The sequence below is a fragment of the Drosophila montana genome, unplaced genomic scaffold (genome assembly GCF_035044405.1).
Source record: "Drosophila montana isolate Dmon_TW-CO22-7 unplaced genomic scaffold, ASM3504440v1 contig_2_1, whole genome shotgun sequence".
In the NCBI taxonomy this organism is placed as follows: Eukaryota; Metazoa; Arthropoda; class Insecta; order Diptera; family Drosophilidae; genus Drosophila; species Drosophila montana.
Genome location: NW_026997875.1, coordinates 232,489 through 255,640, shown reverse-complemented (window position 1 = coordinate 255,640; position 23,152 = coordinate 232,489). Strand labels below are relative to the sequence as shown.

At 38.5% G+C, this 23,152-nt stretch overlaps 6 protein-coding genes across 7 annotated transcripts; 1 reads left to right on the top strand and 5 right to left on the bottom strand.

Annotated features, from left to right (window-relative positions):
• Window positions 1-669: 669 nt before the first annotated feature.
• Window positions 670-1,176, bottom strand: LOC135430210 (uncharacterized). Its single transcript, XM_064684779.1, has one exon. It carries the CDS (start codon window positions 1,158-1,160, stop codon window positions 774-776), a length of 387 nt encoding a protein of 128 aa, XP_064540849.1. The 5' UTR covers window positions 1,161-1,176; the 3' UTR covers window positions 670-773.
• A 1,118-nt stretch (window positions 1,177-2,294) lies between these two features.
• LOC135430222 (uncharacterized) lies at window positions 2,295-2,745 on the bottom strand. Its single transcript, XM_064684795.1, has one exon. It carries the CDS (start codon window positions 2,695-2,697, stop codon window positions 2,371-2,373), a length of 327 nt encoding a protein of 108 aa, XP_064540865.1. The 5' UTR covers window positions 2,698-2,745; the 3' UTR covers window positions 2,295-2,370.
• Window positions 2,746-3,178: 433 nt separating this feature from the next.
• LOC135430225 (uncharacterized) lies at window positions 3,179-3,817 on the top strand. Of its 2 annotated transcripts, none has more exons than XM_064684798.1 (3): window positions 3,179-3,303; window positions 3,361-3,436; window positions 3,506-3,817. In XM_064684798.1, the coding sequence occupies exons 1-3, from the start codon at window positions 3,295-3,297 to the stop codon at window positions 3,586-3,588; spliced, it is 168 nt and encodes a 55-aa protein (XP_064540868.1). In that variant the 5' UTR covers window positions 3,179-3,294; the 3' UTR covers window positions 3,589-3,817. The 2 variants fall into 2 exon arrangements, with proteins under 2 accessions (XP_064540868.1, XP_064540867.1); XM_064684797.1 differs by having other exon boundaries at window positions 3,280-3,303; window positions 3,502-3,817.
• A 358-nt stretch (window positions 3,818-4,175) lies between these two features.
• On the bottom strand, window positions 4,176-4,775 carry LOC135430224 (uncharacterized). Its single transcript, XM_064684796.1, has one exon. The coding sequence runs from the start codon at window positions 4,698-4,700 to the stop codon at window positions 4,377-4,379; it is 324 nt and encodes a 107-aa protein (XP_064540866.1). The 5' UTR covers window positions 4,701-4,775; the 3' UTR covers window positions 4,176-4,376.
• Window positions 4,776-6,137: 1,362 nt separating this feature from the next.
• On the bottom strand, window positions 6,138-6,763 carry LOC135430234 (transcription factor Sox-1). The gene is made up of 2 exons (XM_064684810.1): window positions 6,604-6,763; window positions 6,138-6,506 (listed from the first exon to the last, which is right to left on the bottom strand). The coding sequence occupies exons 1-2, from the start codon at window positions 6,662-6,664 to the stop codon at window positions 6,268-6,270; spliced, it is 300 nt and encodes a 99-aa protein (XP_064540880.1). The 5' UTR covers window positions 6,665-6,763; the 3' UTR covers window positions 6,138-6,267.
• An 834-nt stretch (window positions 6,764-7,597) lies between these two features.
• LOC135430235 (uncharacterized) lies at window positions 7,598-8,501 on the bottom strand. The gene has a single exon (XM_064684812.1). It carries the CDS (start codon window positions 8,407-8,409, stop codon window positions 8,131-8,133), a length of 279 nt encoding a protein of 92 aa, XP_064540882.1. The 5' UTR covers window positions 8,410-8,501; the 3' UTR covers window positions 7,598-8,130.
• Between the last annotated feature and the right edge of the window lie 14,651 nt (window positions 8,502-23,152).

Here is a 23,152-nt window from a genome sequence, read left to right as displayed (position 1 = left end):
CGCATCGAGGTCTTGCCAGAGTTTACTGTAACCACACCAGTGTTGGGCACCAGCACGACGTTGCCATTCACCATGAGTCTGCAGCGCCGACAGGGACCCCAGAGCAAGCCGAGTGTCGTTCCGATCAGTCCACGGCGATGACAGCACTCGTAATGTTGCACAATTTGGATCTGCTGAACTTGAGCCATGTTTTTATGGGAAGTATTTCTTGTTCGTTGTTCGATTCGTAACTGAATGTGAACTACGCCTCAAGTGTCGCATTTATAGAAATATGTGTTCGTTATCAGCTATAATAATCCTACATGTCGGTTAACAATAGATATTCGCAGTGATTCATTTCCAAGCACTGATAAGGCATAGTTCAGAATTTCTAATTACACTCGTTAGAGATTTTCAATTTTAGGATTAATAGTCGCAGATATATTCCTACAAGTTTTTATAAATATGTTACTCATTTAAGTATATTTAAATACCTAAAATATTTTAATATAATATATATATTTATATATTTATAATTATTTTATTACTATTTCAATAATTAAATATATTTTATTTTTGGGATCTTAAAAGAAATTAATTCAATTGAACATACATATGTATTGCTTAATTGATTATATTATAAATACTGTATACTTGTATACTTAAATAAAAACTTAAAAGAACTCTAGATATTTATATCTCAACCGAAAGGAATCTATATTTTATTTCTTTCGCTGCAAAAACCTTGCATATAAGAAACTTCCAAGTAAGTTGTAATTTTCAAGACAGGCTTTTCAGTTGGTGGCCACCATTTCGCTATACTTGGGCGGAAGAGCGGAGGGAACCTCCTCCTGCGAAGCCTGCCAATCGATGGCCGTTTGTGTTGGTGTCACAACGTCCATTTGCTGTGGTGCCCCAGCCACTTGTGGCACATTTACAGTTCGGGTGGTTGTGGACACAACAACAGGTGACACGCACGTTCTGTCCATGCCGCCATTTACTGTTACTGCAGCCGCACCAGAAGTGGGCACCACAACCACATTGCGATCCATCATGCGCTGGCAGCGACGGCAGGGCCGACCCCAGGCCCAGGGACGCAGCACATAGAGGAGTCCACGACGATGATTGCATTCGCAGCTTATGTTCACCTGTTGCACCACGGCCATGTTTTGCTGTAGCATGTCTGGTTTGTCGTCTGATATCTAACTGATTTTTAGCTACGACGCGATTGTTGCATTTATAGTCTGAAATTAGTAACTATCGTTATCGTAAGCTCTCAGGTATGTTATCGATAGCTTGATATTTACAGTGATTCATGCGCATTCAACGATAAGGCGTCGCGTGTTAATAAATGTTTCACAGGGCGCCGAAGGCAGTATCTATAAGCTCTGGGACAGCGATTGGCTTGAGAATTAAAGTCTCACGCTTTGCTCTACGGTCAGTTGCACTTGTAGAGGGAGAGAGAATTAGACTAAATGACATATTTCGAGCTCACGGCGAACGTGAACTCTAACTTATGGGAGGCCTGAAAGGACTTTAATTAATTTAAAAACTTAACATTTCACTGATACTTGACAAGAAGTCTTAGAATTACTAAACTAAAATCAGAACTTCCGAAGCATGAGTTCTGTTTATCCAGAATCAAGATAAACAAAGAAAAATTTATTTATTTTTTGTGCCTCAGTTAGCATAAAATTAGGTTTTAAATTCACGTTTCAATTAGTTGCTTTATTACAAATTTATTTTAATTCTATTTTCTTTATGGAAATCGATCACTTTGAGAAACTTTAATAGATTGTTTCATTAAATCATCAATTTGATCATCAAATATATTAATTTTATTTCATATATATCCTACAACTCTTAAGTGGAAAGGATGATTCAATAAGTGTGATGCAAGCTTATGAATGTGTCGGAGTTAAAAATATATTTCCATTTAAAAACAAAACTGCACATATTTTCTTAATATGAATGACAGATCGAGTATCCATGGCCATATCTGTGCGTCCGTCTTTCAACAATGACAAACATTCGAAAATTTACTACAATCAAATATTCACCACATTCTTAATATAGTAGCCGCATTCTAAATTTCTTAAGGTATTTTTAGAGGTCGTAGCGAATATAACTAATATATATTTCTGAATTATAAAAAGTTTTCAGTTCCAATGGAAAACAGTTAAAAGTTCAAAATTTGTGATAGATGCTCTGATTTGAATTTAGGCATACAAAAGCTTAACATCAATTCAACGTTTGAAATATCTTAAAATATAAAAAAAAATTAGACGTGCACAAGATTTTCAGTTTGCATTTGAAAAGGTTATTGCTTTATTTTTATTTGAATTACACTCTTAGATCTCTTCATTTCCGCATCAATAGCCCGGCTTTGCTTTAGCTGACGACTACAGTTTCGCTGTATGTCGGAGGCAGAGTTGCGGGATACGATGTCTGCTGCGTCAGGACAACCTGTTGTTGTTGCACTGGCACCGTCTGGGTGGTGGTTGTGGACACCACAACTGGCGATCTGCGTGTCGAGGTCATGGCGGGGGTCACTGTAACGGCAGCAGCACCAGAAGTGGGCACCACAACCACATTGCGATCCATCATGCGCTGGCAGCGACGGCAGGGACGACCCCAGGCCCAGGGGCGCAGAACATGGAGGGGTCCATGGCGATGATGGCACTCGCATTGAATGTTGACCTGTTGAATCTCGGCCATCTCGTTGGATTGTTGTATTCCTTGTTTGTCGTTCGTTTCGTTACTGAATGTCAGCCTCGATGCGAGTGTTGCATTTATAACGCAAAATCTATTCTACTCGCCGTTATCAGTTTGTTGTAATCCTTCAGGTATCTTATCGATGAATTGCCTTAATGATGGATTCATTCTTGCTGTGATTCATGCATAAGGCGTAGACGCGCCCAACAATGCTTGACGGGAGTCAAGTTATGGGCATTGCCTCCACGCGAGTGACTCATGTGCATCTTAAGCCATGCCCTAGATTAGTATTCCCTGCTTAGATTCATATTGAGTCATTTGGTTTAAACCAACTACTTTTCACTGAGTGTTTATTCGATGACATTTCAATTATTTAAAGATTTATCCTTATCTTTGCTGTTATGCAAGGTTATAGTTTTGAGTTATTGACAAAATGTTTACAATATGGTCTTGGAGGTCGGCAGTAGCCTTTTGCTTACCTACAAATTTTCTATTGCCTGAATCTAGTTACCTTTGTCTCAGTCTTTTCGGGGCTAAACAATAGGCATATTCAGATAGACTCTCAAATTATAATAACACACATTCGGAAGGTCTTTCGCTATGCTATCGGTTTGTTGCACTTATTAATAATATGAATCCCTAAACTTTAACTTCTAATTCCAACAGAATACCGAAATAAACAGCTCAGCTACGGCAGATGGAGAACCGAATCTCAACTTAAATCGAGGGTCGCACACTTCGGGTATATATTTAAAAGACAAGAAAGCTACCAATAATCGCCATAATATCTTTATATTTCTTTACTAGAAAGAAACGAAAATGCTCAAGCTCGGAACCGAAGGAATAAACAAGAGACCACTTGGGTTGATGCTGGTGGCCGTGGTTCCAAGATAGGGAAAGTCAAGTTGGTACCACGCGGTCGACCAAACTGGATGCGTGATCCATTTGGTCGAACGCAAATAATTCAAAATCTAATCATCATGGTCCCCATCGGCATTTTACTGGCGGATCGCATCCTAGAATTTATATTTGCTAAGTAATCGTCGTCAATGATCGGTCTCGGGTTTATTTTCAAAATGTGCCGAAAAGTTTGGTAAATAAATTATTCGACGGTTGTACGAAACTTTGCGTTTGATATCCGATCGACTATAAATCTTTTAAAGATCATCATAATTGACAACTAAGTCAAGTAACTATGTAAAATGTACAATTGGATTTGTACAATTGGATTTGTCCAATTGGAACTGAGCAATGCAAAACAAGTTAGGTAAACGTAGTTTTTCGATGACTCGCCCACTGTTAATTAAACAACAACATTTTAAATACTGCCCCTCTATGTGATTCTCATGAATTCAAGTAATAATACCTTCTAGCTTTTACGCTTTGGAGTACATCGATTTTAATGTCCCTTGTGTTTGTAAAAAGCTTTTAGTCAGAAACGAAAGAGCAAACACAAATGCAAAAACAGAACTCGCGCAAAGTAGTTGGCAACTATTACAAAAGATTTTAATTTCATATACAAATGACAAATAACAAATAAATATTTACATTTTTTTTGTCTTTTTAGACCACTCGATAATAAAATTTCAATTAAAAATAAATACTATTTTTGGTTTGTTTTATTTTTAACTTATTCAAGGAGCTTTTCAAATGGTTTTCCAATTAATTGCCACGCCCAGTTGTTACCACATGGGCCGCTGCTGCTCCACAATGACAACTTCCTCGCGGGGTGGACGACGTCCGCCAATGTTGAACTCGATTAGTGGTCGACTGGGTCGCATCACATCCACCTCGACAATGGGGCGTGGTGGTGGCGGTGGCTGGTAGACACCCGCTGGTGTGATCACCTCTACCATTTCCGGTTGGTAGGAGGGATAGCGCGAGCCGACATCAATCTCAACAACGGGCCTCGGAAAACGTGGTGGCACAATATCCACCTCCACAATGGGACGTCCACCATTATGGTGGTGGTGGTGATGGCGGCGCTCGTCCTCGTAGTATGACATGGTTCCTTATTAATGTATATTCCTTTTACTATTTTTTTGGTATGGAAGCAGTTGACTCTGCTTTCGCTGGGCGTTAACTGAATTTCTTTCGCAACTGGTTAACATATTTAAGCGTACAGCTTTCAGACATTTTGACCAGGTCGGTACTTTTTTTATTTTGTGTTGTTGGGGGCTTAGTTCACTATCTTGTCAGGTGGTTTTAGGTGTCTTCGATAAACATTGATAAACAACTTCCAGTGTGGGCGGACATGGAGGCCAGAGGGGCATAACAAGCAAAATGTGTTGTTAAATTTTGGAATTTTACGCGAATTGCAACAGGCGCGGTAACAAAGATATATGAATCATAGCATTTAATAAAAGTTCCCTGAGTAAATCAATGAATTTTCCGGAAATTAATTAAGTCAACTAGCAGTTAAGTTTGGCTTACAGCAACTATATGTATTTTTTCTATTTTCTTCGCGTGAAAAGCCTTTAACTGATTATCAATGTTATTGATTTCATTTTGCTGGTTGGTTTTGATGTCATCGATTAGAATTCAAGAAATAACTTCCAATGTAAATAAATTCCAGGATAGACACACACAAAACCATTGTCAACAATTTGTTAATTGTTAAATTAAATGGCGACGTAGAATACAATAAGTGCAAAATATGATAAGATATTCTTATGCTATTGCCAAAATAAATTTTACTTATTATGGTCAAAAGATAAAGAATTGCTTCCGAAAGTTATAAAAAAAAGGTGTGTATCTGTCATCGTGAAATTGAATGCAAACTTTTGATTTTAAAAACTGCAGTGTTTTAAAGGAAAAGACATGGAATTAAAATTTTGCGAATACATACATACTAAATCAGGTTGCATCTAGCCCTTATAATTTTCGAGTTATGCTTTAAAAAAAAGAGCATGTATTAAAAGCGATATATATCGATATACTGCGAATGGGAAGAGATTTCGAAGAAAATTAAAAGCTCTTTTAATACAGGAAAATATTGAAAGGTATAGAAAAGATTTAAAGCCAAGGGGAACTTTTGGTTAAATAAAATAACTTCTTCGTCAAATATTACATTACGTTATCTAGGACACAGCCTAAATAAAATATATGATTGAGATGCATTTTGGAAATGTGAATCGCGCGCTTGGAATTCTCAAACGGTTTAAGCATGGGGTTAATTTATAGTTGTCTTATTCCTCTACTTATAACTGGCTCGTTTTATGCTTGGAGCCAAATCGATTGACTGTAAACCGGAATTTCCACATTCATCAGCATCGATTTTGGTTCGTAATATGGTTTTACTTCTTTGAAATTTGTGATATTTGCAAAAGCATTTATTGGCATTAAATTTGTTTTAAGTAACTTTAGTTCGTTATATTTTAATATTTTGCTATTTTTTTTTTGACAAAGTCCAGTTCATAGCAAAAAATGTCAAGTTGCAGGTCTTGTTTACATTTAACGGGCATGCTTTATAATTGCCACTTATAAATTAATTTATTTTTGCGATGAACACAAACATTTAACATATTTCATAATAATTCAAGGTTTTACACTCGATTGCGTGGGGCGCGTTGTCTACCATTGTGGATAGGGTGGAGTGTTGTACTGCTGATATTGATACTGATAGCCCTGTTGCTGCTGATAGTAGCCCGCTCCGCCCTGGGACATGCCAGTGTATGGCTGAGGCATCATCGCTTGGCCACCAGGCAGGGGCATATAGTTGGTCGCTGGGCTGACTATGACGACTTCGGGCCTAGCAGCCGGCGGCGGATAATATGAGCCACCCCAGCCGGGGAAAACATCAATCTCGATATCTGCACAAAAGTATAAAGATATAAACATTATTATTGTTGGCCATCTACAGATTGATATGCGTTCATCAAATCTCCTGTGTACATCTCCATTGCTTACTTGGGCGATGATGGTGATGATGATGACTATAGCGACATGGATCTTCATAGTATGGCCGCATGGCTCTTGCAATTGCTTGTGCTGTATGGAGCACAGCAGTTTCTCTACTAAGCCTTATCGTTGCCAAACCACTTTTTTGTTCAGTTCGGTTCTAGTTGTAGCTGACTTCCAGTGCAGTTGGCCATCAATCAGGGCAGAGCTTATTGGCATTTTCATTCCAGTGTTCAGATAAGCGGGCCCAAAGCACACAGCTTGTTAGTCATCTCGACTGGGCAGCAATCGACTGATAATAAACAGGCGCAAACTGCGGGGGTTGTACCCCAAATTCAACTACATAAATGGGCGAAATGTTGTAGCTCCATATTATTATTGTTTTTATTCACAAAATGACTTGCATTTAGTTTTTTTTTTAGATAAAACGTGAAATTTCAGCTTGTGAACTAGTTCGAAAATTCTTGTAGGTGATTCCTTATTATATAACCAAGATGACTAGCATTAAGATTCCTTTAAATCAAATGTGAATTTCCAGATCTACGAACTAGTTCAACAATGATTGAAAGTGATTCATAATGATATTTCCAATATCTCCATAGCATTAAGTTTCCTTTAAATCAAACGCTTGTTTCTTGATTTTTGAACTAGTTCAACAATTCTTCAAAGTGATTCATTGTTATATCTAGTCAGGGCGCAGCTCTAGTGGTCTGGAGTTTACTATACATATGTATGACACCGATATCAGTCGAAATATATAAAAATAATTTATGTACACTGTAGTTGGAGTCGTGTGGTTCCGGATTGTAAGAGTAGATTTAATATAACACGGGTGGAAAATATGAGGACAATTTATGTTTTCAGCTTGAACAAACCGGGTAAAGCCGGGTAATAGCCACTAGCACGTTTATACATAAAATATATATAAGATTTGGTTCGGTATTGAAACCTTCAACTTAAGTAAGCTCCACATTTGACTTGCACGAAAAATACTAACGTTCAGTACTTTTTCAGTATTTATTCAACTTAAATAAATTCTAGAAAACTTTTGAAATTTATATATTTTCCCTAGTTAAAGCGTACTTGAAGTGAAGTCATTTTGACTGGGACTCGTCTTAGCAATACTTTTGGAAATCACTTCCCAGAAGTTTTAGTATATACGGTTCTCGCGGGCCAACCCTCGTTATTAATAATGGCTGGCTATGCCGGGCAATATTTTGACTTATAGTTTATGTTTATGTGCGATGAATGCCTCAATAATCAATACATAATCCAAAGCCACAGCTGGCATAGAGCTTATCGCCTATAGACGCCATTGATAGCGGGCTTATCGCATAGATAAGAAAAGTTCGATAAGCGCTAGCCAAAGTAAATTGAACACAAATTTGATAAGTTATAATACATATATATAATTTTTTTTCCAGTTGTTCAGGTGTTCAGGTGATTTCTTGTGTGATAATAAAGCTTGTCTACATGTCTACGAAATATTTGTGCTGAGCAAATTCATGGAACGAAGAACGCTTCCTCCGCCTCCTTCTAGTAGCGGGGAGGTGGATTGTGATAGTGTCCATCTGATGGCGGCTGCTGGTAATAGGGCGGCGGCGGCTGCTGCTGTACAACAACAACGGGTGCTGGCCGCGGTGGTGGTGGCGCCTGCTGTACAACCACAACGGGCGCCGGACGCGGCGGCGGCGGCGGCGCCTGCACAACGACAACATTGTTGTGATGATGGCGCCGGGGCCAACGTGGTGCAATCTGCACATTGATAATGGGTCCACGACGTGGTGGTCCACCGCAACGATCAGCTGGTGCCATTTTTGGGGTCTATGTGATATTTGACGGTGAAAACTTTGTTAACTCTTTGGGGACACGTCCAAACGCGTTCGCTTATCGTTCTTAACTGAACCGAAAGCTAATTAAGAGCCACGACAAAATGCGTATAATGGCAATGTTTCGATTCGTATTGCACAAAAAAGCTTGATATGTACATATGTGTTTATTACTCATACGCAGTGTGTTCTGCACTGCCAAAAAATTAAGGAGAGGCAGAGAGAGAGAGCGAGGGAGAGAGAGGGAGAGAGTGCTTGATTACACATAGCTATATATATGAACTTTCCTTGCAGGTATTCTTATCTGTACCATCCATTTTTTTATTAATTATTTTTATCAGTTGCAATATTTTGTTTTAGATATGTATAACGAAAAGTTCTGTTCCCCTTGAGCTTTTGCAATGTTCTGCTCTGAGTCCTGTGAGTCAGAGGCGTTTGAGCTTCCCTTCGTTTTAACTAAATTATTAATTAATGAATCATTTGCAGGCATTGCATGGATTTAATCTAGCTAATGTTTATTTCATAATGTGCTTAAATAATGAAGATTTTATATTTAAAAGAAAATCAGACAGTTCTACGACTTGATCTGGTACATGTTGATATTCAAGGCTGTCCATATAAATGTCTATGAAGTGCAATTATATTGAGTTAAAGGAAATTAATCTAAATGTAGTCTTCGATCATGGCCGAAAGATTGTATAGCCTTTAACAAGATACCTAAAAAAATATAATAAAATTCCTCATATTTATTGACGCATATATTTTTCTATTTAAAGTCCACACATTTTTTTAAATTAGAATAATATTTGTCCTAATCAAAATAAACAAACTCAGTTAGCAATAACTTCAAATATCTCTCTTAATAGTAATAAAGTATGCGCAATTGATTATTTTAACCATAATCAATATTGATTATTTTTATCGCAATCTGTTTTTACCCCTCCTCTATTTACACTCCCCCTTCAGCAGCTGTTTGCTTTATCTCAATAATATTTGAAACACTCTCAACTATTAACACATTACTCTTTGGGATTGCTCTTGACGATTTGACGCGTTGCATGAATATTCCAAATATTTGCAAATCAATTAAGCTTTGCAACAAGAACAGCCACAAGGTGCAACGAGGAGGGGGAGAGGGTAGGCTTTTGACTTTAAGTAAATTAAATTTGCACTTGCACAGGCAAAAGACAAGTAGTTTGCAATATCGAGAGTTTGTTAATTACACAATATAAATACAAACTTATATATACTACTATTTCAATACCCTTACTAAGGGTATTACACTTTCTAATATATTTAAATAGATCTTTTTGGTCGGTATTAACAGGCAAGTTTATAAAGATGGGACTTTTTGTCGGTCGAAAATAAAGTTCTGGTATAAAAAACTGTGCCGGTGTCACAAGCTCGGCATTTAGTTTACACCAAAAATATGGATAAAATCTATCTGATCAATATCGGTTCACTATATCACCCAAGCTGTACACAATTTGCTTTTGTTTTCCAATATATCCAAGATATCATGAATTAAACGAAAAGCGAGTATTTGTCATAAAAACAGTTCCAAATAAGGGTATTTAACTATTCGGCGAGTTGAGCGTAGCTTTTTTTTTGTATTATATATATGTTGATTATATTGTTAACACGAGCATTTTGAATGCATTGAGTTATTTTTTGGCCTTTGCTAATTGAGTTGTTGTTTCAGTTTGTTGGCTGTCAAGTGTGCGGTATACAGGGTATGGCATGCATAAGGGGGAGGTACTTGGGGGGGCTTTTGCATTTGCTTAAATTCGCAGCACTTGAGTGTCACTTTGATCAAAGGCTCGGGGTGCAGGGGCGGAGGTTGTGCATTGAGGGTGTGGAGGTGTATGTTACAAGCACTTCGACTTGGGCCTGACAGGCAAAAGTTAAACATGCACAAAGCGAGCGACTTGGCAAAGTTTTTAACTGGCTGGAAAGTAGGAAATGAATGCGAGTTGGAGGCTTATGCGGCATAACTCGTACATATTGCAAAATGTGTTAAGGATGGGGCTGGCTGCTACATATCAGCATGATAAGCAGCAGGAGGCGGGGCTGTGGGCGGATGGGCAGCACGGGAGGCAGGCAGCTTGACAGCGCGTAGCCAATGTAATGATGCCGCTTGGCTTCGCACAGCTCCATGTCGCAACTCCAGCCCCCCCTCCCTGTCCCGGGCCACCCCTTCTATGCCAGTGTTTGGCTTTTTTCGCATGCATATTTTAGGAAATGAATTGCAAGCCTGGCAAGATAAAGCGCCAGCGTCTCAGAATCGTGTGGAGCAGCGAATCGATAACTGTCAAAAAATAAGCCGGCGAGCAACACGCAAGACAGCCACCCAGCAGGGGATGTCGGTCGGAGAGAGGGGAGAGAGTAAGGGGACTCAGAAGTCGCGAGGCGGCACACAATTTAAATATTTATGGAGCTGCGCAAGAGGCGCCACAGCACACGGCATAACCAAAAAACCGTAACCGTAAACCCAACCGAAAACCGAGTAACTAGCAGTAGCAGTAGCAGCAGCGGCAGCAGCAGCAGCAGCAGTAACAACGTTTGGCAGCCAGTGGGGGAAGGCAGCGGGGGAAGGCAGCGTCAGCGGCAGGGGCAGCATTGGCAGCGCCAGAAAACGCATTTCCTGCACATGTCATGACATGAAGGCGTCGACTAAAATGCAACGCCAAAAGGCGAGCTACACAGAAGAAGAGGAGTTTGCTGGATTGCCAAAGGTACGTAGTAGGAGGGGGCGGGGGAAGTGGGGTGTGGGATGCGGCGGTGTAACGCTTGAGAGAAACCGCAGCGACTACAAGAGCTGCGTTTGAGTTTTTTATTTTTGGATTATTTTATAAAAAAATTGTTGGGTAACATTTTAAAAAGCAGTTCCACAGTTTGATGGCATTTATAAATTATTGAAGCCTGTCAAAATGTAAAAGTTTGGGCACCACTGGCAAAATATATAAATTAAAGTTCAACCCAAATTGGGTATCTGACAGTTATGATGACATATTGATTGCAACATAAAAGTCTACGCCTATCCGGTGATAGAGTGAAACAAATAACAATACAACCGACTGCGTAATACCCTGTTTACAGTAATAGAACAACTGTGACACTCAAACTGTGACTGTGCAGCTGTAAACTAAAAAAATTAGAAAAAAGGCATTGGTATATATATGAGAAGCATAGTGAATCTACCAAATGCCGAATGTGGTTAAGATATCTTGATAAAGAAAAAACTTTTTCCCACAATAACTTAATTTTCGACTGATAGTTCCTAAGGCAGCTATATGATAGACGGATCGGACGGTTTCAGGACGATAGCCTCATAAATGAGTAACAAGTTCGCATAGGAACAGATAGACGGACAGACAGACAGAGGTACAAACAGAGAGTGGGACATGGCTATATCAACTCGGCTGTTGATCTAGAATATATATCTTCTTCTATGCGTTGCACATAACATGACCAAACAATAATACCCTCTACAAGGGTATAAAAAGAAATAAATAAATTGTGACACTTTATCAAATTTGAATGGTAAATAAACCTAAGAGGCATTTGGTCCTTGACTGGGGTCAGTAAAAACTTGCTTGGAATGGAAGCTAAAAGTGAAGTTAAAAGAATTAAAAATATTCTTAATGAGTAGCTATGTCATGAAATTACGCACCTTGGAGTAAAATATATGGATTAAATGGCATATTACAGGAAATTCGCTACTTCCTACTTCTACTCCCCTCCCGCCCACAACACCAACGTGTGTATTTCTTACAATTGCCTTCTTCTGCAGATTTTTTCATAATTGGTTTTCAGTTATTTCGACAAACACACGAGTTGAGCGCAATTTAATAAAAGCAATTCACGCACGCATGTCCAGGCGAAACTTTTGTCCTGTTTGTCCGGGCTAATGAAGCAGGAATTCGCCGTGGAGTGTGGGCTGATTTGCGGGTGGGCATGGCCAGCGGCAAAGCAATGTCAAAACGTCAGCAAATATTTTGTAGCCATGTTGTGTAACAGGGCTCAAAACGTCCCACGCCCCCACATGCAGCCAAGTGTAAAAGTGGCCCAAGGACTCGCACCCTCCACGCCTCTGTCAACCGAACCCCCATCCACAGCACAGGCTGGGCGGTTGGGCAGCGTCCACTCGAGTGTGCAATTAGGTGAAAATAAATGGTTTAACAAACGCCTCGAAGTATGCAATCATTTAAATTTCACTTCATTTGTCCTTTTCATGATTTCAGCGCGCGCAACTGCGCTCCCCCCACAGCTCACAGCTCACAGCTTACAGTCCACACACCACCCACCTCCGTCGGCCCCTAGTTCCGCATTCCTAGACACCAAATTACAGAACCAAACAAAATTATTTTGATTTATATGCAAGGCAAGGACCTTCGTTGATCCTGGCCGGCCGCACCTGCTGACAGCGTCGTCGTCTTCTTGTTTTCCTTACGCTTTTCTTTTTTACTTTACTTTTATTTCATTTCGCTTGTCGCCGCCTGTCAATAGATTTGGCCCAACTAAATGCTTTGATTCGCCCTGGACACGCCCCCCGTACCACTCAGCAACCGACCCATGCGTCCGCCCTTTTGGCTGTCAAGAAAACGCGCCGAAAACGAATTTGAAATGCAAATTTAATTTGAGACGCGACGTTGGCTTTTACCGCCCAGGCCCAGGCCGATGTCTTGAGTCCGGGCTCCTCACATTAATTGCCCACATTCCTGTAGCCTACATTCGAATCCTTGGTGGTGTCCTGGCGCGCGTTTTGCCTGTTAATTTTGCGCCAAATCAGCAACAACTTTGGGTTTTCCATTCGGATTTTCCATTTCGATTTGTGCCGTGTGCATAAAATTTTACGCTGACTACCAAAAACTAACTGAAGTTAAGCCGAGCGCGCGTTCTGGGAGCGTGCGGGCTGGGGTTGGCAAAGGGGGAATACAATGCTGAGTGTTTTCTGGCCTGATTGAAATGTTGGCATCTATTGCGAAAACTACTCGCAAGTTTATTGGCAAATTGATGAAGTGCTCGCTGCATGTGTGCGCCGCCCGCCAAAGGCTGAAAACAATTTCTAGTCGAGTTGCCTACACTTCAGCTAGAACCTAACCTGCCCCCCGCCCCCGCCTCTCTTCAGAGCACCTCTATGCTATATGCGTTGCATGCCGCCTGCAATTTGGCGGCGCTGATATGCAAATTAAGTTGTTGCGCTAAACGACGTGCCGGGAAACAGGTTCTGGGTTGTTACTGCTTACCCGTCCCGGCTCGCTTCCAAGTACTTCTTGCCGTCACCTAACCCCAGCTCATTTGTATTACAATTCGTCACAAACTGTGTACATGTGTGTGTATGTGTGTATGTGTGTGTGTGTGTTAGTTTGTGTTCGAGCTTTCAAAAGTTTATGCGCTCTCGAAAATGCACTTAAATTTCATATGCGAGGTTTGTAAGAAAAAGATTTCCCTTTGAAAGGCAATTTATTCGAGATTTAGCATACGATTTCCAAGAAAAATAATAAAAGGATTTTTGAGCTTCCTTAGAAAGATTCTTAAATTAAGCTGTTTCAAACGATAAATAAATAATAAGAATAAATAAGTTTTAATAATTATATTTAATGATAATAATAATCATAATAATAATAATATTAATTTTAGTATTATAAAGTGTTTTGTAGACTTCAAGTTTTCAACTAAAATTTTGTTCCCTATTAACAATATCTGTTCAATACTTAATAAATTATATGAAAACAATAATATGGATAATATTTATAATATTGTTTTGTAGATTTCATGGCTTAAAAACATGAGACAAGAAGAAGGCAATTATTATTATTTTATTATTATTATTAGTAATAAAAAAATTATACCATATGTATAAACTATTATATTTTGATTAAATTTGAACGATCGATACATTAAATTAATTTACAGCTCGGCTATTTTAACAAAAATCTTTTAACAAACTTGGTTTTTTTTCTGTCGTTTATTTTCAATGCACATAATGTTCAATCAAAAAATAAATCAAAGACTTGTTTACATTTTGGACATTTGTTGAAATGCTTTAAGACTTTTCACACGCGCCTCGCAAGTGGCATGATTTGTTGCATGTGGCTGTGCGATTCGTGGCAAGATTTATGGCACAGGAAAGTCGCGCGCCTGCATAAATTGGCTCGTAATCTGAGCCTAGAGAGAAACGAAAAGCGCGCACTTCATTAGCTCAATAATTTCACAATAAATTATGCAAAACGATTGACAAAGAGGCACAACTCAAACGAAGTTGTTTTTCAGTTTTCTGTTTTCAGTTTTCAGTTTTCAGTTTAGCATTTGTTCATTTGGTATTTTCCAATTGGCTTTTTTTTTAGTCAAAGCGAAATGTTGCGACAAAACGCGCCGAAAGTGCGCTGTCAACGAGGCGTGTACGTAATGTCGAAACGCACAAATCACAAATTGAAATCAGAAATCCGAAATCGCCAAATCAAAATCGAAATTGCAAAATACAATTGCCGAAATCGAAATGCATAATACAATTATGAGTACAAAAGCGTTACGATACAGCCGTATTAGGCTGCGGGTTGCGAGGCGGGATTGAGATGGGTTGGGTTGGGGTTTCAGGGCCTCGGCTGTTCTGGTCAAATCTATTTTATTGGAGGAAGCGACCTTGTCAAATTATATGCTGAGCGGCGCTTAACGGCAACGGAAATGCGCATTATGGGATTTCGGCTTTGACCCGCCGCCGAATCACTCCGGAATTGGATGCTGAACGGATTTACGGGCCTGGCAATGTTAGTTAAAAGCTACATTCCACCCATTTTGATATATCATTTATCAGGGCCGAATGGCACTGGGCGAGTGAAAGAGAGAGAGAGAGAGAGCGAGAGAGAGAGAGAGAGAGAGAGAAGGCGAGGGAGTGTGTTTGTGGTTGGGAAAAAGCTGGACAATTGTCGTGGAGCGTTTGGTCTGCGTGTGGCTGCAATTTTAATTAAAATTTATTGATTTACAGCTGAATAAATGCGCATTGCAATTGCAATTGCAATCACAATTGCACTTACATCAATGTCGTCCCGATTTTGTCGTACAATTTTGGCCATTCATTGCAGCCATCCCGCACAGTGCCAACCTCTGTATACCTTTTGATTCTGCATTCAATCCTTGTGGCCAGGCGATTTGGCTCAACAATTCAATAATCGTGTGGCAAGTGGTTTAGGACTCTGTGGAAGGGTGGCCTGCAGTGTGCGGTGCTCATAATAAATATCTTGTTACAGGCAAAAATGTAATATCCACAAATACTATTTTGATTAAATATCAGAGGTTATTAAATCAAATTTAAAGTTCATTTAGCAGAATATTTTACTAAATACGAAGACTTGTATTTATTTTTAATTTGATATTTGAAAATATATAATTGCAATTTATTTATTGATTATTTGGAATTTACTATTGAACTTCTTGGCTCTGACATATGCTTAACATCAGCTTTAATTGTCTAAATCAAACACACCCACACTCATAAGCAAATAAATATATAATTCTGTTCAAATAAAAGCTTTTTCTGATTTTGTTTGCACACAAATTAGGAGCCGCAAAAAATGTTATTTAATTAATTTATTATTATTTGAATAACAAATATTTTGTCAAATAATTTAATGCTGTGTTGTTTACTTTATCGAGTAGGCATGCATAAAAAACATAACTAAATCCATTGTTTATTGTTTGCATAGAATTTTAATACGCTGTACATCAAGTGCAAAAGGAGTATATTGGTATTTGTATGCCCGAAAATCTGTTCGCCTGAAAGCAATTAGTCTGACTCTCGACGATTAAGACTTTTTCCTTAAGGAATAATCTCGTATTTATTTGCCTTGAACAGAGTATTTAAATACTATAGTGAATTCATCTACAGTTTCAGAGTCTAGATGGGAACATTAATGATATTTTCGATCTGAAGACATCCAAGACAGTAACTCGCAATAATCTACCTACATTTTCAATCATAATGTTCCAGCAGTAAAGTTGCAGTTTTAAAATCAGAGAGCACAGTTTCAGAGCCACTGTAAAACAGAGTATCGCGTAGCCAGTTGCATCTGTTGCACTGATTCTATTTATATTATACGTATTAGTTATTCAATTATATTTTAGGCTTTTTTAATGATTTTTGTGATTAGCATTTTCCACACCAAAGTTAAACTTGTGTCGCGTTTTCTTTTTAATTTTTTACCAAATATTAAATGCATTTTTGTTTTATTTTATTTAGATTTAGATTTAGACATCTAATAAATCAAACCTAAGGTGAAACGGAACGTTGGCAGCATTTGCTGGAAATAAAATATCGACAAATTTTAAATTCAGTTTCGCCTGCTTTCTATACTATCAACTGCACTCATATTCACTGTATTTAATTATATTTTTTATATATATTTATTTTGAATTATACAACAAATGTTGTATGTCTAATGGCTGCGTTTTCTCTTCTACCGATTCCGGTTGCCCGAGTTCTCAATCTCTGCTTTTGGTTTCAATAATGCATTTCCGCTTTTAATTAAAGTTTTAGTTGTAAAACATTTTTCAAAAACTAGCTGCAAAAGTTACTTTTCGGTTGCTGCTGTTTTGCTTGGCTGCTGCCCCCTTTCACTGCATTATGCCCATTGCAAAAAGGTAAGAAGGGTATATGGGTTGTGGGCAAACGTATGTAACAGGCGAAACGAAGCATTTGTGTGTTTTCTATGTCTACGAATAGAAGGAAGCTGAAATGTTTGTATGGGTAGCTCGCTGCTGGTAATAGGGTATCTACTAGTTGGGCACTCCCGATTAGAGAACTGTTACTTGTTTTTTGCTGCATTTCCCTAACCCCGCACGCTTCAATGTCATTAACAGGTGAAAGTTTTCAGCAGCTAGTACAACACGCACACACACACACACAAACACACAAACACACCAATACACACTTATCATTCGTGTAGCTTAGCAAGCAGATGAACAATTGTAATTGCGGTTCATTTGACAGTTCTCATTTAGTTTTTGGATTTTTGTTGCATTGTCTTGAGCTGACAGGAAGCGGATGCCGGGGTTGTTGTGGGGGCAGCTGCTGCTGCCGCGGCAGCTGCTGTGTGCATTATTAACGGCAACAAAGTGTTAAGAAGTGCATTAAGCCAAATGTTAACTGCCCCGGCCAAAGCTATTCACAAGTCCAAAAAACTTAAAACTACAAAACTTGCGGCTGTAAATCAGCGCAAAATGAAAATGTTGAGCGGAAACATTTTTGCTGTCTACCTGCAGGCGGCGAGGCGTCGGGCGTCAGGGGTTGGAGGATCAGTTCTTAACAGCTGGCGTTGATTTTTAAGGCTGCACTCGGGGAGAGATTCGCGACTTAATTACAATAAAATATTTAAGGCCACAAACTCTTTTTGCCAGCTGTTTATGGGCCGAAACATTGCTTTTTACTATCCGGCACACATGTCGAAACGTAATTTGATAGTTATGGCTGCAACATACCCCCCCGACCCGAACCCCCCTAGGGGTGTGTGGGCATGGCCCGCCCCTAATTGTGAAAGCCAACAATGTGTGTGCGAGTGTGTTTATGTGTGGGTGCGCGTTCGCAAAGTTTTAACCAAGTCGCATGAATATTTAGTTGCGTAATGCTCCACGCCCACCCGCCCATCAAGCCGCCGTCGCGTTTCTCTTTATTAACCAGGCCCTGCCCCATAGACGCTTCATCTTTAATTTGTGCCAAACAAGCCAAACAAAACAAAACACAGGCAGAAGAAAAGAAAATGCTAATTTTATTGACACGCCCCTCCAAAAATTCTGAAGGAGCACAACGCGGAAATTGAAGAAAGGTAAGCGGTTAGCGGGTGTGTATGGGAGGGGGGAGGGGGGGGGGGGTGAGTGAATTTTGTGGTGGTGGGGCATTTGATGGGGGCTTTAAGTTACGGTAGCTGGCTGGCAAGTCATTAACACATTTGAGCCCCAGTAAATGTATAAACACATATATATATATTATACGACAGCCACGCCCACATCCTGTGCCTAATTAACACGTTTTGAATTGTGAATTTTGAAATGCGACAGCAACAACAACAATAGCAGAAATAAACTTGGAGAGAAAATGTTATGCAAAGAGCATTTAGTGTTAAGTAAAACAACTGGGAACAACAAACTGCGTTAATTGTTGCAGAGAATTCGCAATACCCTATCAAGATTTCAGAAAAGGTTGCAGAAATCGCTGTACAATATATTCGATAAAAAAATATATTTATTATTTATGTTTTTAAAACAGATCATTTTAATGATTCAACCGAATTGCCCCTCGATTTATTTAAGATTAATTTATCATAGTAAAGATTTATTTAAAGACTTACCCCTTATTGTTTCGATAATTTTGGATGCAGAGAATAACGTAATTATATCTTGTCAATAGCGTGAATCTAAAGAAAATTAAAGAAACAAATTTTGTATAAGTTAATAATAAAGATTTATATACGAAATATACAATATATATACATTCAACAATAGGTTGAACAATTGTATGTTTCAAATGCAGAATAATATAATAAAAATCAAAATATTTACTCTCATTATTTCCAAAATAGATCATTCTAACTTGTGTGTTTGAAATTCAATTTATATTGATATTTTTGCTTGATTATTCCAATAATTAGTAAAAAAAAATAATAATTATGTGTATCTAAAAATATATATAATATATAATACTAAATACAATATGTATATATATATATATATATACATTATATATATATATATATATATATTTATCTATAAAGAAAGCAAAGAAATGAAAAAGTGTACTTTCAAATACTTAAAATAGGATTTTCTTTGGGCATTTATTAATATATTTTATATTTGTTATATATTTAAAATTTTTATTCTTTGCTTCGTGGTCAAGCTAATAAAATATTAAAAAAATTGATGGGTCGCCCAAATCGGCATTATATATTATATTCATATACATTTTTTGTCAAACAAAATTTTATATTTTTATATATTTAGTTTATTTGTATTGCCCAGAAAGCACCAGCAATTTGGGCTATAAATGTAAAATATAAAATAAAAGGACAGTGTAGTCATAACTAACAAATTTTCAATAATATAACGCAAAATGCAATATATTCTTACTTTAGGCACCAGCGTATATATTATGTATATATATATATAAATAGAATATAAAAAGATACTATTACTAAAAAATAAAAAATGATTAACATATGTATACAAGATATGCAGGCATATTAAATATATTACAACCGATTAAAACTATTCTAAAACAAAAAGCCTTTTGTCTTTAAAAAGTCTTGTCAAAGTATTTAAAATATATTAAAAGTATAGAGAGCTTGCGCTTTAAGCAATCACACATAATTCTTATTGACATTTCGCAAGTGGCATATAAATTACGAAACGTCTTTAGATAAACCACGATTAAAATCGGTTAATATCCGTTGCCACAAGGGTAAAACAATCTGTTACCGTATCCATTGCTGCTGCTGCTGCTGCTGCTGCTAGTCCTGGGACTCTTTGGACCCTTTTCTTGGGAGAAGAGCGGAGAAGGCCTGCGGTGGGGCTTACTATTGTGTTTGAAGGGGGCGCAACCTTGAAAGTGTTGAAATAACATATTTTGTTTAGGCCGCGTTTTGTCAACAATATGGGCGTGGCATTTGTTAAGCACCAAATGAAATTAAAACGTGCATAAATTATTTGAAAAGGGAGCCAAAGTCGTTGAGCATTTTGAGATGTTTAGAATTTCGTCTCTTTGCGTCAAAATTTAATCAAATTTGATGCTTTTAAAATATCATATTTACGTAAATTTTCATCTAATCACGATTTAGACTGAAAGCTCGCATCATATTTAATATTAATATTTATATTTCCTATGCATGAACTGGGATCCGATTTCAATTCGCCAGACAATTTGCTTTATTATAAAAATCTGCACCCAGATTGAACAATTTGGGGCTGAGGTATATGTAGACCAGCAGGTTCGACAGATTGTTAGGGCAGCACGCTGCTGTGTACAGGGTATCTCGCAATTGGACTCTCTCGAATGGCAGACTCTCAGTTGTGTTATATATATTCTTTATTCTTTCCACATATTTGGCTGCATATTTTTGATTTTTGTTTTCCTTGGCTAAAGCAGGCCAAAAAGTGTTGGAAAGATATTTTATTTTACAGCTTTCTCGTCATCAAAGTTCAAACTGCCTGTCGTTATATTTGCCTTGCCCCTTGCCGCCGCCTCCATCGAACACGGCCAACCTTTTTATTTAAATCGAAAAAAGTTTGCTTCTACATCCCCCCTCCCCCACTATGCGCGCTACGGCCTGGCTTTTAGCTGCCGTGTATTTTATGACTAGTTGTAATGCCAAGTGTCTGGAAACTGAGGCGCAGTGAAAGTATCTCAGACTCACTTCAGAATGGCCAAAGTCATGAGTTTGTCAGTTGTAATACAGGCTAACTGAGAGACTGAGGGAGAGTGAGAGTGAGAGGGGACGGCAAATAAAATGGCACAACTACAGTGAAAATACCTAAACAACCAACATGCCAGGGCAATTTCCATAGAATTTTCAATTTTAAATGCATTTGAGTGACATTGCAGCTGGGTTTCCAGAGAAACAATACTTAAATAAATATATACAGATATGGTATATCATGCGTGATTGTGAAACGGACATTTTTTTTTAGAGTTGGATATTCACGTGGCTTGAGTCCTTTATTTGACATATGCAAATATACAAAATTCAAGGCTTTGCTGTTTCTTCTATATTTCACGCCAAGCTAACTGATATAGAATTTTTACAAAGTGCGCAAATCCTAGACAAATTAAATTCCAAGCCTGAAGTGTATAAATATATACATATGTAAATATATATATATACTGATTTATATAAACTTATGCATCATTAGAATCTGAAATAATGGGTTCTAAAAACGAATGCATCATTATCATGTATCTATAAATCATAGGAGCAAATGAGAATGCTTTAGTTGTATTTTCATATTTGTTAAGCTTTTAAACAAATATTTTATGCAATATTTTAAATGAATCAATATAAGGCCGCCTATTAAAAAGAAAAGAAAAGCAAACTTTTGTCAAAAACAAGAGTTTTAGTTTTAGGCAGAATAGTGACTAGAATATGTCAAAGCTAGTTTCCAGCTGTAGAGCCTAACTCAAATTCACGTTCAAGAGTCTTGACTGTACTTCACACACACACACATCACCCACACTCACACACACACGTCACACACACTCACACACGTCACAACATGCTGTTCCTTTTTATGACAACTCAATTTCAAAATATACTTTAGTTTGTCAGCAGCAATCGCTGCTCTCCCCACTCAACCAGATGGCAGCCACAGCTCCCTTAACCTCACCTACCTCAGCCAGCCGGCACCTAGAGCAATCCATGACCTGATCTATAACCGGACCGAGCTCTTGTTGTTGTTGTTGTTGAAGCACACAAAACGCATAAATTTATGTCAAAGACTTTTAAAATAAAATAAAAAAAACAAACAAATTTATTTGGACTTTTTAACAACTTTTGCGTATATGCGCAGTTGTATCTGTAGTTGTGGCAAATGTATCTGAATCTGTTAGTGTGTGTCTATCTTTATGTGAGGTGTCGCCAGTGCAAAGCTTGACACACAGTTTGCAAATTTATACATATTTTATGTGCATATGCTGAGCCGTCGGAAGGGAGGGCGTGCGGGTGAGGGGTTTTCTAACACATGTCTCGGACTGTTGTTGAGGATGGGTTAACCCTTTGGGGCTTGTCTTGGGCGCGGCAGCTGTTCCTTTTGACCACTTTCCCTGATTGCTGCTGGCAAAAGAAAACTTGCAGCTCATCTTGAGCCTAGCCGCTAAGCGTGCCACTTAAAAAAAGCCCGCTCTCGTGGTGCTGTGCAACCATTTCGCACCACCCAAAAGTTGACAACAACAATTTCGAGTGGCATTTTAGTTAAGTGGCAATTGGCGTAAGTGCGGGCAGAGTTTAAATTCTACAGCTGGGCGCCAACTGTTGCGCGTTTGTTGACAAAAGCTGGATTAATTCATTGGCAACATGTTGCTAACAGAGAGCGGAACGAAATGGCAATGAAACGAGCGCGCTCTTAAATACAATGCTCGGCAATGTTCGCTTTTAACGACCACTAAACGAGCGTGTGCGAACAGTTATTCGCTTTGTTTCGTGACCCATAAAAATGGCAACAAGCCTAAAAGTAGGCAACATGTGAGCAGTTAAGAGGAAGATGCAAAGCAGATACGAAGACGATACTAAGAAGATACGAATTAGATAAATAGAGAATGAACCAGGGTATTTGAGAGCTAAAATACTTATGTGAACATATTTCTCCCGTGAACATAGTTCTATTGAGAGAATTCTTTAATATATTCCATCTAAAACTAACCTTACACAACAAACAACCGTTGGCAACATTTGAGAGGGCAACAATGTTGCCAAGAGCTAAGCGCTCTCTTTTGCCTCGCAAGGCGCAGGCGTCTGGCCTGCCAGAAGCGCACTTCGTGAGCGCACTTCGTGTTGCCTCGTGTTGTCTCGAGCCGAAGCCGTGGTTCGTGTCGCTCGTCTGCGGCTTTGACTTCGTTTTTAAAGCTATAACAAAACTCAAATTGTGTTAGTTGGTAAGAAGCATTCGTCGGCAACGGGCGGCAAAGCGGATGCAATAAGCCGAAGTTTTCTGGTCTCACATCGTGTGTGGCTCTGTTGCTGTTGTATGTG

Bases quoted from the DNA above. Each gene is read 5' to 3' on its own strand.
- LOC135430210 (XM_064684779.1), bottom strand. From the start codon at position 1,160: ATGCTACAGCAAAACATGGCCGTGGTGCAACAGGTGAACATAAGCTGC.
- LOC135430222 (XM_064684795.1), bottom strand. From the start codon at position 2,697: ATGGCCGAGATTCAACAGGTCAACATTCAATGCGAGTGCCATCATCGC.
- LOC135430225 (XM_064684797.1), top strand. The intron at 3,437-3,501 runs GTATATATTTAA...TTTCTTTACTAG, and splicing joins TCGAGGGTCGCACACTTCGG to AAAGAAACGAAAATGCTCAA.
- LOC135430224 (XM_064684796.1), bottom strand. From the start codon at position 4,700: ATGTCATACTACGAGGACGAGCGCCGCCATCACCACCACCACCATAAT.
- LOC135430234 (XM_064684810.1), bottom strand. From the start codon at position 6,664: ATGCGGCCATACTATGAAGATCCATGTCGCTATAGTCATCATCATCAC. The intron at 6,507-6,603 runs GTAAGCAATGGA...ACTTTTGTGCAG, and splicing joins TCATCACCATCATCGCCCAA to ATATCGAGATTGATGTTTTC.
- LOC135430235 (XM_064684812.1), bottom strand. From the start codon at position 8,409: ATGGCACCAGCTGATCGTTGCGGTGGACCACCACGTCGTGGACCCATT.